The following is an 18,201-nucleotide window of genomic DNA, read 5'->3' as shown; positions in this document are numbered from 1 at the left end:
GAGTGTGTGAGTTTGTGTGTGTGTGTGAGTGTGTGTATCTGTGTGTGTGTGATTGTGTGTTTGTGAGTGTGTGTTTGTGAGTGTGTGAGTTTGTGTGTGTGTGTGAGTGTGTGTATCTGTGTGTGTGTGATTGTGTGTTTGTGAGTGTGTGTTTGTGAGTGTGTGAGTTTGTGTGTGTGTGTGAGTGTGTGAGTTTGTGAGTGTGTGAGTGAGTGTGAGTGTGTGTATCTGTGTGTGTGTGATTGTGTGTTTGTGAGTGTGTGTTTGTGAGTGTGTGAGTTTGTGTGTGTGTGTGAGTGTGTGAGTTTGTGAGTGTGTGAGTGAGTGTGAGTGTGTGTATCTGTGTGTGTGTGATTGTGTGTTTGTGATTGTGTGTTTGTGAGTGTGTGAGTTTGTGAGTGTGTGAGTGAGTGTGAGTGTGTGTATCTGTGTGTGTGTGATTGTGTGTTTGTGTGTGTGAGTGTGTGAGTTTGTTTGTGTGTGTGAGTTTGTTTGTGTGTGTGAGTGTGAGTGTGTGTATCTGTGTGTTTGTGTGTGTGAGTTTGTGTGTGTGTGTAAGTGTGTGAGTTTGTTTGTGTGTGTGAGTGTGTGAGTTTGTGTGTGTGTGTAAGTGTGTGAGTTTGTTTGTGTGAGTGAGTGTGAGTGTGTGTATCTGTGTGTTTGTGCAGGTGGTAGGAGTTGGATATTTGCTGTAGTTGACTCCAGAGGGCCGCGCGAGCAGCGGGAGAGCAGCTAATGTAAACTAGCCTCGAGCTAACGCTTTACTCCAGATCCCAAGAGCTTTCACAGGATTCTCATCTCTCTCTGTATTTCTGTGTTCTGTTTGACAAAGAATTACTCAGCAACTGACATTTACAACACTTATTTGTTGTTTATAATGTTTTGTACGATTTACAGAGATGAATATCCTCGAACATCCTTCATCGAATGCAAAACATTGTGTTTTAAACAGTATTTTTGCCTTGTATCTAATATCTAATATCTAAACATCCTTAACTAGATACATTTACTTGAAAAGCTAAATTGTTTTTGGTTTATTTTTCTTGTCTTAAACATAAACCTCAAACAAACAAACCAAAAAAATTAGCTTAATTCAAGAAACATTCTCTGATACTGTATCTTGATTTAAGGGTAGGCTAAATTTGATATTTTAACCAGAAAACAAGACCAAACATCTGAATAAGAATATTATTTCTGCAGTATTCAATACATCTTTTCATCAGTCTGTTATAAAGCATTTAATTGGGGCTTATCAACATAATTAGATTAATAATTTAGTGTCGCATACACAATGCGGATGGAGTCGGATGAAAGGTCAGGCTGGAATCGGAAGGGAAATCTATTATTAATAGCTGCAGTCAAACTCCAGACAAACCTCAAGATGTGATTGGCTCTCGGTAGAAAACAAAGTCTCCTGATGTGACTGTGGATGAGACGGCGAGTTACTAGACAGATAATACAGCAATAAGACACATTTTGTCTTATAAATATGAACTGAAAACTTCCTTATTTGACCTCGAGTGGCTCACTGCTTTTAAAATAGCACCAATGCAATAGATTTTTACATTTATAAAATAATCACAAACAATTCTTCCGCCAATCTATATTTAAGTGATGTGCGGTCACAGCTGTGTTTATATTGGCTAATTTATGAAAGCTTTGAAAGTGGCTCATCTAATCAGATTAGTCAGAACTGTCTGTTTTGTCACTTCCTGTTTTATCTGTGTGTCCAGGAACTTACCGTTTCTTCATGAGCAGCACCACACCGAGCAAGATGATGACGAAGAGCAGTATTCCAGCGATGACTCCTGCGATCTTCACCGTGTGATCGGTCTGTTTCTCCGGCTCCACTGCGTTGGGTTTGTGTGTCGCCGCCCCTGAGGTCAACCAAAGGTCATGTTATACAGATATCTTTTCCTTGATGTCTGTTAGCTCTGAGGTCATCAAAATGCTAGTGTACTCCTGGCAGTTGACAAGCAGAAATCCGTCGTAATTGTGAAGGAGAACGTATCAGTAAAAGTAAACGTTTGTCAATGACATTGAATGTGGTGACCAATCACACCACACTGTAAATAATAACTTCATTCACTCACTGCCCCTCTGATTTCTACGGAGCCCCTTAGAGGACAGGGCAGGAATTTGTTTTCTGAAATAGTTTCGCTAAGTTTGCGTTCCCTTGCAATTTGTTTTGCCTGCCCTCGCGATATATTTACCATGGTTTTTACAATAGTAACCATATTTTAACCTTGATATTCATTGTAAAAATAGTACTAATACAGGAAAACAAAAACTATGGTAATAAAAATCATAATTTTGTGTTTATTTTGCTTGTAGTACAAATACCAAGGTATTAGTAGTAAAACTATAGTGACCAGGTTAACCATGGTTACTATATGGATACTGTAAACTTTACTAAAATGGTTTCTGCCAAAAATATGGTTACTTACTTTTTATAGTTACTAGAATATTACTAATAGTAAAACCATGGTTTCCATAAAAAATAAAAATAAAAATAAAATAATAATAATACAAATAAAAAAAACGGTTAGCCTTAAACAATCATGGTTACTTCAATATTACTAAAAACTACGTTACTACAGTCTACAATATTGGTAGCACTTTATTTTAAGGTTACATTTGTTACTTTAGTAAATGCATTAGGTATCATTAACTAACAATGAACAAAGAATTACTCAGCGACTTACATTTACTACACTAATTTGTTGTTTATAATAGTTTGTACGATTTAGAGAGATGAATATCCTCGAATATCCTTCGTCGAATGCAAAACATTGTTTTTTTTTAAACAGTATTTTTGCCTTGTTTTCTAGTAAAAAAAATATCTAAACATCCATAACTAGATACATTTACTTGAAAAGCTAAATCGTTTTTGGTTTATTTTTCTTGTCTTAAACATAAACCTCAAACAAACAAACAAAAAATAACCTTCAAGAAATATTCTCTGAAATTGTATCTTGATTTAAGGGAACGCAAACTATTGCGAGGGAACGCAAACTATTGCCCAAAACTTATTGCAAGGGAATGCAAACTATTGCGAGGGAACGCAAAACTCATTGTGACGGAACGCAGAACTTTCGTGAGGGAATGCAAACTATTGCCCAAAATTATTGCGAGGGACTGCAAAACTTATTATGAGGGAACGCAAACTATTGCGAGGGAAAGCAAAACTATTGCCCAAAATTATTGCGAGGGACTGCAAAACTTATTGTGAGGGAAAGCAAAACTATTGTGAGGGAATGCAAAACTATTGCGAGGGAATGTGAACTATTGCCCAAAACTTATTGTGAGGGCACGCAAAACTTATTGCGGAGGGAACGCAAGTTATTGCGAGGAAACACAAACTAATTACGAGGGAATGCGAACTATTGCAAGGGAATGCAAAATGTATTGCAAGGGAATGTGAACTATTGTGAGGGAACGGGAACTACTGCAAGGGAACGCAAAATGTACTGCAGGGGAACGCAAACTATTGCAAGGGAATGCAAAAATGATTGTGAGGGAATGCAAAACATATTGCAAGGGAATGCAGAAGTTATTGCGAGGGAATGCAAACTATTGTGAGGAAATGCAGAACTTATTGCGAGGGAATGCAAACTATTGCAAGGGAACGCAAAACTATTGCGAAGGAATGCAAAACTTAATGCGAGGGAACACAAACTATTGCCCAAAACTTATTGTGAGGGAACGCAAAACTTATTGCGAAGGAAAGGCAAACTATTTTGAGGGAAAGCAAAATGTATTGCGAGGGAACCTGAACTATTGCAAGGGAATGCAACATTTATTGTGAGGGAACACAAACTATTGTGAGACAAAGCAAAACTTATCGCGAGGGAATGCAAAACTTATTGCGAGGGAACGCTAAATTTTGCGAGGGAATGCAAAACTTGTTGCGAGGGAATGCAAAACTTGTTGCGAGGGAATTTAAACTATTGCGAGGGAACGCAATATTTATTGTGAGGGAACGCAAACTGTTGTGAAGAAATGCAGAACTTTTGCGAGGGAATGCAAACTATTGCGAGGGAACGCAGAACTTATTACGAGGGAACGCAAAACTATTGCAAGGTAACACAAAAAGTATTGCTAGGGAACGCAAACTATTGTGAGGGAATGCAAAATTTATTATGAGGGAACACAAACTATTATGAGGAACGCAAAACTATTGCGAAGGAATGCAAAACTCATTGCAAGGAAAGGCAAACTATTGTGAGGGAACTCAAAATGTATTGCGAGGGAACCTAAACTATTGCGAGGGAACGCAACATTTTATTGTGAGGGAACACAAACTATTACGAAGGAAAGCAAAACTACTGCGAGGGAATGTAAAACTTATTGCGAGGGAATGCGAACTATTGCCCAAAACGTATTGTGAGGGAACGCAAAATTTGTTGCAAAGGAAACGTAAACTATTGCGAGGGAATGCAAAACTTATTGTAAGGGAATGCAAACTATTGTGAGGGAATGCTACATTTATTGTGAGGGAACGCAAACTATTGCGAGAGAAAGCAAAACTCATTGTGAGGGAATGCAAACTATTGCGAGGGGATGCTAAATTTATTGTGAGGAAATGCAAACTATTGGGAGGGAACACAAAATATATTGCGAGGGAACGCAAACTATTGCGAGGGAATGTAAAACTTATTGCGAAGGAAAGGCAAACTATTGCGAGGGAATGCAAAATGTATTGCAAGGGAACGCAAACTATTGCGAGGGAATGTAAAACTTATTGCGAAGGAAAGGCAAACTACTGCAAGGAAATGCAGAACTTATTGCGAGGGAATGCAAAATGTATTGCAAGGGAAGGCAAACTATTGTGAGGGAACACAGAACTTATTGCGAAGGAAAGGCAAACTATTGCAAGGAAATGCAGAACTTATTGCGAGGGAATGCAAAATGTATTGCAAGGGAAGGCAAACTATTGTGAGGGAACACAGAACTTATTGCGAGGGAATGCAAAATGTATTGCAAGGGAACGCAAACTATTGCGAGGGAATGTAAAACTTATTGCGAAGGAAAGGCAAACTATTGCGAGGGAATGCAGAACTTATTGCGAGGGAATGCAAAATGTATTGCAAGGGAACGCAAACTATTGCGAGGGAATGTAAAACTTATTGCGAAGGAAAGGCAAACTATTGTGAGGGAACACAGAACTTATTGCGAGGGAATGCAAAATGTATTGCAAGGGAACGCAAACTATTGCGAGGGAATGTAAAACTTATTGCGAGGGAATGCAAACTGTATTGCGAGAGAACGCAAACTATTGCGAGGGAATGTAAAACTTATTGCGAAGGAAAGGCAAACTATTGCGAGGGAATGCAGAACTTATTGCGAGGGAATGCAAAATGTATTGCAAGGGAAGGCAAACTATTGTGAGGGAACACAGAACTTATTGCGAGGGAATGCAAAATGTATTGCAAGGGAACGCAAACTATTGCGAGGGAATGTAAAACTTATTGCGAAGGAAAGGCAAACTATTGCGAGGGAATGCAGAACTTATTGCGAGGGAATGCAAACTGTATTGCGAGAGAACGCAAACTATTGCGAGGGAATGTAAAACTTATTGCGAAGGAAAGGCAAACTATTGCAAGGTAACACAAAATGTATTGCTAGGGAACGCAAACTATTGTGAGGAACTCAAAACTATTGCGAAGGAATGCAAAACTTAATGTGAGGGAACACAAACTATTGCCCAAAACTTACTGCGAAGGAACGCAAAACTTATTGCGAAGAAAAGGCAAACTATTGCGAGGGAACTCAAAATGTATTGCGAGGGAAAGCAGAACTTATTGCGAGGGAAGGCAAAACTTATTGCGAGGGAATGCAAACTATTGCGAGGGAAGGCAAAATGTATGCGAGGGAATGCAAACTATTGCGAGGGATGTAAAATGTATTGCAAGATAACGCAAACTATTGCGAGGGAACGCAAAACTTATTGCGAGGGAATGCAAACTATTGCGAGGGAACATAAAATGTATTGCAAGGGAATTCAAACTATTGCCAGAAACTTATTGCGAGGGAACTCAAACTATTGCGAGGGAACATAACATTTATTGCAAGGGAATGCAAACTATTGCCCAAAACTTATTGCGAGGGAATGCAAACTATTGCCCAAAACTTATTGCGAGGGAATGCAAACTATTGCCCAAAACTTATTGTGAGGGAATGCAAACTATTGCCCAAAACTTATTGCGAGGGAACGCAAACTATTGCAAGGGAACGTAAAATGTATTGCAAGGGAATGCAAACTATTGCAAGGGAATTCAAACTATTGCCCAAAACTTATTACGAGGGAACGCAGACTTATTGCGAAGGAAAGGCACACTATTACAAGGAAACGCAAAACTTATTGTGAGGGAATGCAAACTGTTGCGAGGGAATGCAAATTATTGCGAGGGAATGCAAAACTATTTCCGAAACAAAATTCCTGCCCGTCTTCTAAGGGGCTCCGTAGAATTCTGTTGATATAATTAAACTACAGTCATTAATACAGAAGTACTGTAACTTTGATTTTGCAGTATGGACACATAATGATAAATGCTACTTAGAAGCGCCAGTTTCTGCCGATCAGTTCGATAATGATTTTAGTGTGTGTGCTAGCAGTATAGCAGTGATCGGCTCAAAGACAGTAAAACAGGCCTCAAAACTTTCTGTCCTCTCCTGTAGATAACTGTGTGTGTGTGTGTGTGTGTGTGTGTGTGTGTTGTAAACTCAGTCACCTGTGAATAGAGCAGTTTGCTCTGACAATGAGAGTTTGCGATGACAAATGAGAGAGATGTGTGTGTGTGTGTCAGTGTGGTTCAAGAAGCATGCAGGGCCGTAGAAATGTGTCGACCGCTAGAGATTCTGCCGTACTGTTGACACTGTAGAAGATATATTTACATGACTATCAGTGGGCAAGACTGTATTACCTTATTTACATGTAAGAGTGATGAGAAACATGAAATAATGTGGAAATATAAAGCGTGACATGTCCCAAACAATTCTTGTTGTTTACTTTTGCTGAGCAACATCACAACTTGCTGCATTCTGGTGCGTTCACGTCATTGTAAGAATGACACATAATCATTACAAAATAGCAACTCTGAGATTCTACTCATAGCAATGTAAAAACTAACGAAACGATCGATCCAGACGTAGAACAACGATCAAAGTGTTAGTTGGAGTAAAAATGAGTTCAGGCCAATCTAGTGCAGTTGTTGTCCATCATCACAACTCAAAGTAGTTAATGATGTCAAGGTAACAAACCTCGGACCATCGCTTCATGTCATCCACCAAACTTGGACGAGCGAGCAAGTAGTGTGTGTGTGTGTGTGTGTGTGTGTGAGTGTGTGTATGAGTGTGTGTGTGTGAGTGTGTGTGAGTGTTTGTGTCAGATATTTTACAACAACTTCAGATGCGGCTCATCCAAAATATTTATTTTGAAAGTGAATAATGAAAAATGAATAAATGTAAATGTTATTTTACTATTACTGTACATTAATTGTAATGTTTTGAGCCTATAGAAGCCGTTTCTACACTGATGTCAGACTTATTCATTCATTTGTTATGAATATATTATCTGTTGGTTTGTGTCTATTAGGTTACAATTAATAAGAGAAAATAATCAAATGAGATGAACCTTTTATTTGTAAAGCATTTAATTCACTGGATTATCCAATAACAGGCCATTCCACAACATTATTTCCTTTATAAACCATCGGACTGAATTTACTGTATACCATTCCCATGATATAAAATTACTCGTACTGTGATATGAGATTTTGGTCACACTTTGTATACGTTAGTGAAAGTGTTTTTAACTGAAGCCCATAAATTCATCCACACACAACCTCTGGACACCACGAGAGAAAAACACACACACACACACTGCAATCGTTGTTGTGTGAGTAAGTGAGTGTCTGACCTTTTAGTTGGTTGTCTCCTGCGGCGGGAGCGATGCGAACATAAGGAGTGGTGAGCTGAGTCACCAAGATAGCAGCTGAAACAACAAGATCCACACACACACGCATGCAGAGAGACACACACGGAGAGTGTAGTGAAAGAAAGAAGGATAAAAAACAGAAAAGAGTGAGCTGTTACTCAACAGAACTCCCTCATAATGTAAATAAAACTGGCAGCTTAAATCAAACAGGCCTTTCATACTTGAAATTGGTAAAGGGATAGTTCACCCAAAAATGTGAATATCATAAAAGACATTTATAAGACTCATGCGCTATAATCCAAGTCTTCTTATATGATAGCTTTGTAAGCAATACAGCCACATTTAAGTCATTATTCACTGGAAATATCGGGATCCGCCCTACTGTAGCTCTCCTTGACACATTCATGCAATTCAACTAATAATAATAATAAAATAATTTACACATTTTAACTTCATAACAATTCCAAATTAAATTGAGTAATCTTTAACCCTTTAAGCTCTGGAGATGTTTTTAAAGATTTCCTGTTTCAGCTGCATACCCAAAATTAAAGGCTTATAACAAAAAAAAAAAAAAAAAAAAACAAAAAAACAAGGAGGGTCAAGTGTTTGGTATCATTGTAAAGAAAACTTTTAATGATATAGATTATGATACATTCTGAGACTCTCAACCTAAGAAACTGCTGAAAAATCACAAAAGAATTGAGCTAAAATTTACTTTTTTTTCTTATTTTTCTGATTTGACATGATATATCTCTGGGTGTAAATAAGGTGGCTCCAAAAAACTGCTTTTGTTTTGTTCCCCAATCATGTCAACTGTATCTGAGAAAATGTTTGTGTTGATATGACAAAACAATCAAAAGTTATAGCATTACAAATATAATTTATCATAGTGTCCAAAAACATCTCCAAACAAATAAAACATAATAATTGAACAAAATAACTAATTACACATGCAAACACAACAATGACTAAAGGTTTGCATAGCATGCAGACATGATTTTAGTAATGAGATTTCACAGAATGAGTTTCATTCTGTGTCATTTGAGTCATCATTGAGTCTGTGTCATGTATTTGGCGCCATCTCCTGGTGGCCATATGTAACATTGTGCTTCATGTGGATTATCTAATGATCTATGCATCTGATTATCTTGTGTGTGGACTCGTTTGAAAGATAATCATCTCCTCTAAGTAATGGTATGCAATATTATACATTTTATTTATTTTTCGTGAAGTTGTTAGCAAAAATGTGGCATATAAGCAACTCCAACATAATTGTCAGACATATACTTAGCTATTACTCGTTATATTTTTGTCTGTGAGTAAAACAAATAGGCTGGTTGTATTCTACTCTTGGAGAGCTTTCCAACAACATATGACACATGACTATTTGATGAGATTGATGTTTTAACTGATTGCAATAATATATATAGTGCAATATATATTTTTTAAATAATTTATCAAAACGGAACACTTCTGATTTGTCTGCAAATTTTAAAGCACTTGTTCAGTTTTGGTCATAATGTCTACATGCATTGGAAAGTAGAGCTTCTAAACTTTCAAACGATACCTATTTTGTGTTGGTCAAGACTGTAGTTATTAATATTTTGACTATTCTTTTTTTGTTCTTGCGGACCCATCCGAGCTTAAAGGGTTAATAAAGTAAAATAAACTAATTATTTTAGGTTTTATTAATTTAATTTTGTTACAAATTACATAATTCAATTTGATGGAATTTTGTTTTGAAATTGAAATGCATAAATCTTAAAAATATTTTTTTGAGTGTGTCAGATTCAAGAATGAATTGTTCTTTGAGTTAACAACTCTCTCTGCGGGGAAGATTTTCAGTGATTAACTTAAAATTTAGCCCGTTTCTCATACAAAAATATCTAAAAAAGATCTAGCTACCTTTGAAATCATATGGATCAGCTTTGAAGCTTGACAGCTCCGCGAAAAAGAGCAACAAGAACATTCGTCAGAATTTCTCCTTTTGTGTTTCACAGAAGAAAGAAAGTTTGGAACAACAAAATAGTTCATTTTTGGGTGAACTATTCCTTTAAACCAGGATTTAAAAGATGTTAATCTAATCAGTATTAATTCAAATGCACATGTCAAATGGTCAATAGGCTGGTCAAATACTTTTCACACAACTGCGTCATGCTGCAAACATTACAAGCAGAATGTTAATTGTGAAATCTTTAAAAGCTGCTGTGTTTTATATGTGTTGGCATAATATTAGAATCTGTACCTTTGGTTGCGACACGGACACAGTCAATTTTAGTCTCCTGAAGTAAAAAATAGATTAAAAAAAAATATCAGACATTCAGTGATTCAATCAAACAATCCTTTACAGAAATTTCACCCGTTACACCCCATCATGTCATTAATATTAACTGCGCAAAGTATAAAAATCAAAAGACTAATGAAATACTGTAACTTTCATGTATTGACAGCCACAGAAATGTAGTAAAATATGAGCTTAGATGGAGTGCAACAGGTCCTGTGATTTAAAAGTGAAGCTCTATTAAACACATTCCAGTAGACAGCGATTCTTAAGTGTTTACTACAAGAATGAGTAACTATTTACTTTTGTCAGCAAAAAAGAAAATAGTCCATTGCACTGATCTGTTGTGCTTGACTACAGTGATCTATATGGTGATATTTTCTCTGCCTGCACAGCAGCTGCTGCATTAAATACAGTGAAAGCGGATGTGTTTCACTGCATTTCAGAAACACTGAGGATCTGTGCTTCAAACATAAGTGTGTTGGATCTGTACAACTGGAACACGAGTCTTTGCTCAATATCTGTGATCAAAACAATGCTTAAACTAACGGCTGACATCCCTCAATATCTACACAAACAACAACAACAACACCACACCATCTACTGTGTCATTACTGTCCCTCTATTTAATATAACAACTCTTATTCTCTCTGGTCCTGTGACAAAACCAACATACTGCTGTTGTACAAACGTAGGGGTTTGTTAGGGTTTTTTCTGAACCCCTTAACGCTTTCTGACTGTAACAACAACTACAGTTTTTCAGCTATAAACTCCTTCAGGCTGAGCTATACAGCCTAGTGACCACACAATACAGCGTCCTAACATTCACTCAGCACCCTAGCAACCACTCAGAACACCTTAGCAACACCTAGTACCCCCTAGTAACTGACTAACAATACCATTACACCTACTCAGCACCCTAGAAACCACCAAACAACCACTCAGAACACTTTAGCAATGCATAGTACACCTTCCAGTGCACACTAGCAAAGCCCTAACGACCACTCAGCATCCTAGCAACCACTCAGAACACCATAGCAATACCTAGTACCTCTTAGCAACTGCCTAGCAACACCATAACACCCAACCAGAACCCTAGCAACAACTCAGAACACCTTAGCAACACCTAGTACCCCCTAGTAACTGACTAACAATACCATAACACCTACTCAGCACCCTAGAAACCACCAAACAACCACTCAGAACACTTTAGCAATGCATAGTACACCTTCCAGTTCACACTAGCAAAGCCCTAACGACAACTCAGCATCCTAGAAAGCACTCAGAACACAATAGCAACACCTAGTAACCCCTAGCAACTGCCTAGCAATGCAATAACACCCAACCAGAACCCTAGCAACAACTCAGAACACCTTAGCCACGCCTAGTACCCATCCAGTACATCCTAGCAAAGGCCTAACACCCACTCAGCACCCTAGCAACCACTCAGAACACCTTAGCAACACCTAATACCTCCTAGAAACTGCCTAGCAATGCCATAACATCCACTTAGCACCCTGGCAACCACCTAGGAACCACTCAGAACACCTTAGCAATGCCTAGTACACATCCATTACACCCTAGCAAAGCCCTAACACCCACTCAGCATCCTAGCTACAGCATAGCAACCACTCAGAACATCTTAACAACACCTAGTACCCCCTAGCAACTGTCTAGAAATGGCACAACACCAACTCAGCACAGGCAACCTAGAAATCACCTAGCAACCACTTAGAACACATTAGCAACGACTAGTACCATCCAGTACACCCCAGCAAAGCCCTATCACCCACTCAGCACCCTATCAACCACTCAGAACACCTTAGCAACACCTAGTACCCCCTTAGCAACTGCCTAGCAATGCCATAACACCCACTCAGCACCCAAGCAACCACCTAGCAAGCAACCATTCAGAACACCTTAGCAAAGCCTAGTACCTATCCAGTACACTCTGGCAAAGCCCTAACAACCACTCAGCATCCAAGCAACAGCATAGAAACCACTCAGAACACCTTAGCAACAACTACTACCCATCCAGTACACCCTGGCAAAGCTCTAACAACCACTGAGCATCCTAGCAACAGCAATCACTCAGAACACTTTAGCAACACCTAGTACCCACTAGCAACTGCCTAGCAACCCAATAACACCCACACAGCACCTAGCAACCATTCAGAACACTTTAGCAATGACTTAGTATTTCACAAGTACACAAGTTATAGAGTATGTAACATGCCTTTAAACATCAAATCTACAGTATTCAACCAAGGCCAGCAAACAAGACCTAAATAACCCAGCATAAAAGGCTATCATCATGGCAGGAACAAGGTGAAATCAATCAATAAATAAAGCAACTATCATAACAAATATATAAAATACATAAAAAGTTGAATGAAAAAAATACGCTTAAAGGTTTTAAAAGTGTTTTAAATTTCCTGGCGAGGCTTTGTGTAGTGTTGCTCTAAATGTTGTTTGTGTTTATCTTAATGTTTGTTTGTTGTATAAGCACATGGAGACAGTTAAAAACACATCTAATGCACTACAAACACAACTTCCACCACTAAACACAACTAATTGCTTATGAAGACACCTCCACACAGATAACCATCCGTCCATTAGAGCCAGAAAGGAGTCTGAACACCAGCAGAATGACAAAAAGGGTAAAGATAAAGATCTAGACACAGGTTGACAGTCTTTCTGACTTCTGTTGACCTTACTGAACATGACAATCTAAACAAATACTTGTAAAGCAATTACATAGAAAGCAAAAAGAAAATGTGCATTCAGTGGCACATACAGGGTCTACGCCACTCCTGACTGTATTGAAAGGCCGAACATTAAGAGCGTAGAGCCTGATTGAATGAATTACAGGTCTTGAATAGATGCGATACGAGGGCCGTCCGCGTAAGTGCCCATCTGCATCCATCAGTGATGCTGAAACGCAGATCCGCAGTCAATTACACATCAATTACAGCCAAAGCTGCAGCTCTTCCACGGCAAGAGAGCGAGACAGCTTTTAGCAGAACGTGTCGTCATCGCAGCTGTCAATCTAAACAGCGCGTTTTCTTTAAAAGCAGTGAACGAGGTGAGAGAGAGATGCATTAAGTTAGAGTGAGTTATTGCGGGTAGTGGGCGTCTCTCATAGCGACACTCAGAAAGTTTCTCAGTGCGACTCAAAGTGGTTTCTCGACCCGCCCGCTGCACTCAGAGCAAGACCTGCGTGAACCCGCTCCCTGACGCCCTCTTCCACATGTTTTTGAAGATGGTCGGCCACGCTCGAGGTGTCTACAGGGAGCCTCTTCACATCCATTCTCTTTCTTAGCCACAATTACCTTCCTCATGGAGTGTGATCTGATCTGGTTCCAGAGGGCCACATGAAGAGCCACTCAGAGCGACACTGTTGAAATGCACACGTGTTTCTGTGTGAACGCCACATAATTGAGAGGCTTTAGACGTGTCACTGAATTCTCCACAGTTGTTCCATCTCTCTGTCCCACAGTGTCCAAATGAACACTCGCCAAACGCCAAATGCGAGTAAAAAGGGACTTCGGTGAGTAAATAACTGCAACATTACATCGTTTATGAATTATAATCGTATCCTCACTGATGTTAGAGACATGAGCGAATCAAATCACACCAAAACATCTGACACAACATGTGCATCGACTTTTACCGCAGTGTAATATTTACCTTCAGTTTATCTAGGAAACATGAATGTTGTTGTTTTTCCCCCCAGAACTCCATATGGTGACACGAGGAATATTTTTTTCACATTAAACCACCACTTTTACGACAGGTGCAGTTTTACCGACTCATTTAATCTATAATGCAAAATATAGTAAAATATAACGGTAATAAACAGCTAAATAATTCCATTATGACCATTAAGAAATATTTATGGCTAGTAAATATTCTCAATTCAGATGCCAATCATTATTACTGAATTTAATGCAGTAAAATTTGTCCACAATTAGGTTTGATTAATTCAGTTATTTTTGTACGATTCATAACAATTTCACAATTGTAAATAGGTCATGAATTGTATTATGGATAATGAAATATTCAATACATTGCATTTTATCATCATAATTATAATTGCTTATAAAATTATTTACGATTATTAAATTCTGTAATCGATTATTAAAATCATAATCCTTTCCTGAAGCACTTCCTGTAGATCATAGCGCTAGCAACGCAAAGGTCAAAGGTTAGAATTCCAGCGAACAACAGGAACTGATAAAACTGTGTGCCTTCAATTATGGAGGACCACGTTTGCCAAAACAATAAATAATTCCATCAATACATAAATTAACTGAGTTTTGCAATAGAAAGATTTTTGTATTTTCACAACCATTTATTTATTATATTTCATTATTTATTGCTTTAATTATTTTCTTACATTCGTCCTCATTTCTTTCTTTCTTTATTTTCAATTTTTGCAGGTTTGGTCCTCTATATACAATTCACTGCAAGTCGCTTTGAATAAAAGCATTTGACAAATGTATAAATGTAAACATTAAATATAATGCATGCATTGAAATGTCATTGTCAAATCAATGCATAAATGAAATTGTACTGCTTTTTCACAGTTAATTCTGAGCAGGAAAGGAGCTTCAGAACAAGGAAGGCTTCAGGAATATTCCTGACACTCCCCTGAATGCAACCACCTCTTCAGTGAACGCACCCCATTAGCTGTACTGACGGCCTGATAGTAGATGCTGTAGCTCTTGTGCGGCAGCAGCGGTGCATTCCAGTATCCGCTGTAGGTCTTGTTGTCTCCGATGGTAAAGGGTTGCGGTGAGGGGACGCCTGAGGACGGGAACTCAGCGGTGTAATAGTACTGAGAGTTCAGACTGCTGGAGTTCTGATAGTGAACCGGCAGAGGATAACAACGCAAGATCTCCGCTTCACCTCCACGAGCTCGCCGCGGCCGTTCCTCCTCCACAACCACCTGATACACACTGAGAGAGAGAGAGAGACACAGATCACCAGAGAATGACAAAATATGAGATTACAATCATTCATAAAAAAATGTGAAATTATATTTTACATGAAGAAAATGAAGCCTATTTTTAGTACTATTAAGATTTTTTTTTTCTTGCATTGTGAAATAATTTTCATGACAATTAAGCACATTTTACTCACAAATTTGCATAATAATGCAGTAATGTATAAGGACACTTTTTTGGTGTTGCAATTTCCAGAATTTTTTAAGATGATCCTCATTACATTCCCATTAATGTAATACTGAAATACCATATTTGTATTTTTTTATTTTAGCCAGCTTAAATTAAAAGAGTACAACAGTACTAGAATGACAAAACTTTACAATTTAAATTATATATATATATATATATATAATTATTTTTTTTATTTTTTTATTGCATTATGAAAATGTGAATATGGGGAAAATTTGTTTAAATGTCATAAAAATAACTGGACAATAAAAAATAAAAATAAAATCATAGTGGTCCAAAAAACAGGCTTCATTTTCTTCACTTTGCAGAATATAATTACTTTTTTGTTTCTTTTGATATTGGGGTGAAAAATAACCTGTACATGTTCTTGACAGTTTTCGTGAGATTCATCCAAACAAACAATGAATAAAATACAGTATTATTCACAGGGGTTCAATTGGGATTTTGGAGGTGGGGGAACCCTAAAATCAGGCGGAGATTCTTATGCACCAAACCCTGCAATAAATAATTTCCCTTTACCTTTTATAATTTAATTAAAAAACACAAAACAAACATTACTTACAAATTATATCATCAGCATAGTTAAAGGCTGCATTAACATGAATTAAGCAGAAAATGTACATTTTCCAACTTTTTACTTTTAATTGTTATGCTGATATTGTAATTTGCAATGAAAATATTTGCATTAAATAATGTAAGAGTGCAAAATAGAAGCATTTTCACCAGTGGGCCCAGCTGTATATTTGCTAGAACATTTTCAAACAAATAAATAAATAAAATAATAAATACAAAATAAAATAATAATAACTAATAAATAAATAAAATAATAAATAAATAAATAATAATAATAACAATAAATAAAATAATAATAACTAATAAATAAATAAATAATAATAATAATAATAATAAATAAATACATTGACAAAAAGTGGCCACCATTTCGGCTAAATTTAACCCATGATTATTCATCTCATATTGTAGGCCTATAACAGAGTTTGATATTACATCATACAGTTAATACAGAACCCACAACATGAAAACAAATGTAAAGAAAAGTTATTGACAAATCCACAGCGTTCTCTTGCCGTAATACAACCCGTATTTGAACATTCCAGAGTGTTTCTCATGAGCAGCACCCTGCTGGCTCAATCTATAACAATATTCATGAGAAAGCTCCTCCAGAATACAGTCCAATCTCTCTGAGCGAGTTCTCTTTCATCTCGCCTGGCTGTGGGCTCTCAGACAGTCTAAGAGGCTTCTATCAGAGGTACCGTCTCAAACACGCCACACTCACGGATCTATACAATATTCGTCTCCACCGAAGTAATATTAAGGAAAAAAGACCCCCTCTAAACCTGACCGCAACCCCCTCAGAAGTTCATAAATTAGCTGCGCCACAACACCAAGACGCCCGTGTTTGCTGTTTAATCATTTATAGACTTAAAGGTCAAACATCTTCTCGCGTTCCCTTCATAAATTCTGTGTGTCAGTTTTGGGAAAGGGCCGCTGACGCCCTGGAGCACCACTGCGCTAGCCACGTGGGCTACGGTGAAGCTAACATGCAGCGTTGTGTAAATATCAAGTGACCATTACAAAAACATGCAACAAAGGTGGATGTAAACAGATGTTGTGTTTCATACATGTCACAGACACTCGACTCAATGCAAAAAAACTTCAGGTATTTTCCTATAAAGAGGGACAGAGAGGAGATACACGGTGTGGCGGCTAGCTGCAAGTGCAATGAATGTTGACTGATGCTAATCTGACCTTTGGGTTTGCTCATTTGTAATAAAGTCTGGGTTTGCTAGCAAAAGGTTATCTGTGAATATAAAAAGCTGGGTGTATAAATATACTGTAGTTAATGAAATGACAAAATTCCACATTTATGTGCGGACGAAACTATCCCTTTCCTCTCATTTCTCATTAAACGCAAATATGTTTTCATCAAGCGTTGCTTCTTTAGATTACAGTACACTTCAGTTGCAATAGCAAGGTACATTATGATTGGCTGGTCACTATGCAGTTTCCAGAAGTCAGGGTGCAGTGGTTAATATCAGTCCAGAACGCTACTTCAACGAGGTCAAATCAAAGGATTTGCCAAAATTTTGAGATTGTGACACTTCGTAGCAAATAAACTAGATATCCACGACCATATCTGAATCTAAATTAATTTTACTAATTGGGATCTAAATATACATATCAGCGATGTTATCAAAAATCATCATCTATACTAGTAAGAAATACTATTATAACTCGTAAGCAAGCCTTTTACAATCTTTAATAACTCTTCAATTTTATAATATCTGAAATCCATTCCCAGATATCAATAATCCATATCATGCACATGATTGAATGCAAAAAGGGCTTGTGTTAAAAGTGTGTTGACTTCGTGCTCAGAATTTTTGTGCATCCAAAAGTAAAAAGCACATATTATTTCACTCGGACAAAGCAAAACAGATACCTGTAATTGCATTTTGAACAGGAGTGAATGACAAAGCATTGCAAAATTCTGCTTGTAAAAAAAGCAGTTTCAGATATCAATAATTATTAGTGCTGTCAGTCGATCATTTTAAAACGCATAATTTTTCCATAGTTAATTGCGAATAATCGTAGATTTTGAAAGTGCATGAATTTGACTCATTGAAAGAACTACATTTACTTATTTTCCTGTCAAAATGCATTTATTTCCATCTTAGCAAAGAAAACAATATGTAACAATATAATGCTTTATTAACAATTTCCAAACAAAGTCTTCCGCAGTATAAAGATAGAAATGCACTAAA

General features: G+C 37.4%; 2 protein-coding genes across 4 annotated transcripts in view; one reads left to right on the top strand and one right to left on the bottom strand.

The window, feature by feature from the left end:
- LOC127443011 (receptor-type tyrosine-protein phosphatase mu-like) overlaps positions 1-18,201 on the bottom strand; it is a 384,365-nt gene that overhangs the window by 108,474 nt on the left and 257,690 nt on the right. For all 3 annotated transcript variants that reach the window (XM_051701475.1, XM_051701476.1, XM_051701477.1), the window contains exons 12-15: positions 14,905-15,181; positions 10,185-10,221; positions 7,922-7,996; positions 1,742-1,877 (exon numbers count right to left, since the gene is read on the bottom strand). In XM_051701475.1, the coding sequence (XP_051557435.1) occupies positions 1,742-1,877; positions 7,922-7,996; positions 10,185-10,221; positions 14,905-15,181 (525 nt within the window). The remainder of the gene's footprint in view (positions 1-1,741; positions 1,878-7,921; positions 7,997-10,184; positions 10,222-14,904; positions 15,182-18,201) is intronic.
- The window catches only part of LOC127443052 (yjeF N-terminal domain-containing 3-like), a 479,510-nt gene that overhangs the window by 288,042 nt on the left and 173,267 nt on the right, over positions 1-18,201 (top strand). The window lies entirely within an intron of this gene.

The sequence above is a fragment of the Myxocyprinus asiaticus genome, chromosome 6 (genome assembly GCF_019703515.2).
Source record: "Myxocyprinus asiaticus isolate MX2 ecotype Aquarium Trade chromosome 6, UBuf_Myxa_2, whole genome shotgun sequence".
NCBI lineage: Eukaryota > Metazoa > Chordata > Actinopteri > Cypriniformes > Catostomidae > Myxocyprinus > Myxocyprinus asiaticus.
The sequence above is the reverse complement of the archived record's forward strand: the minus strand, read 5'-3'. Positions and strand labels throughout refer to the sequence as shown.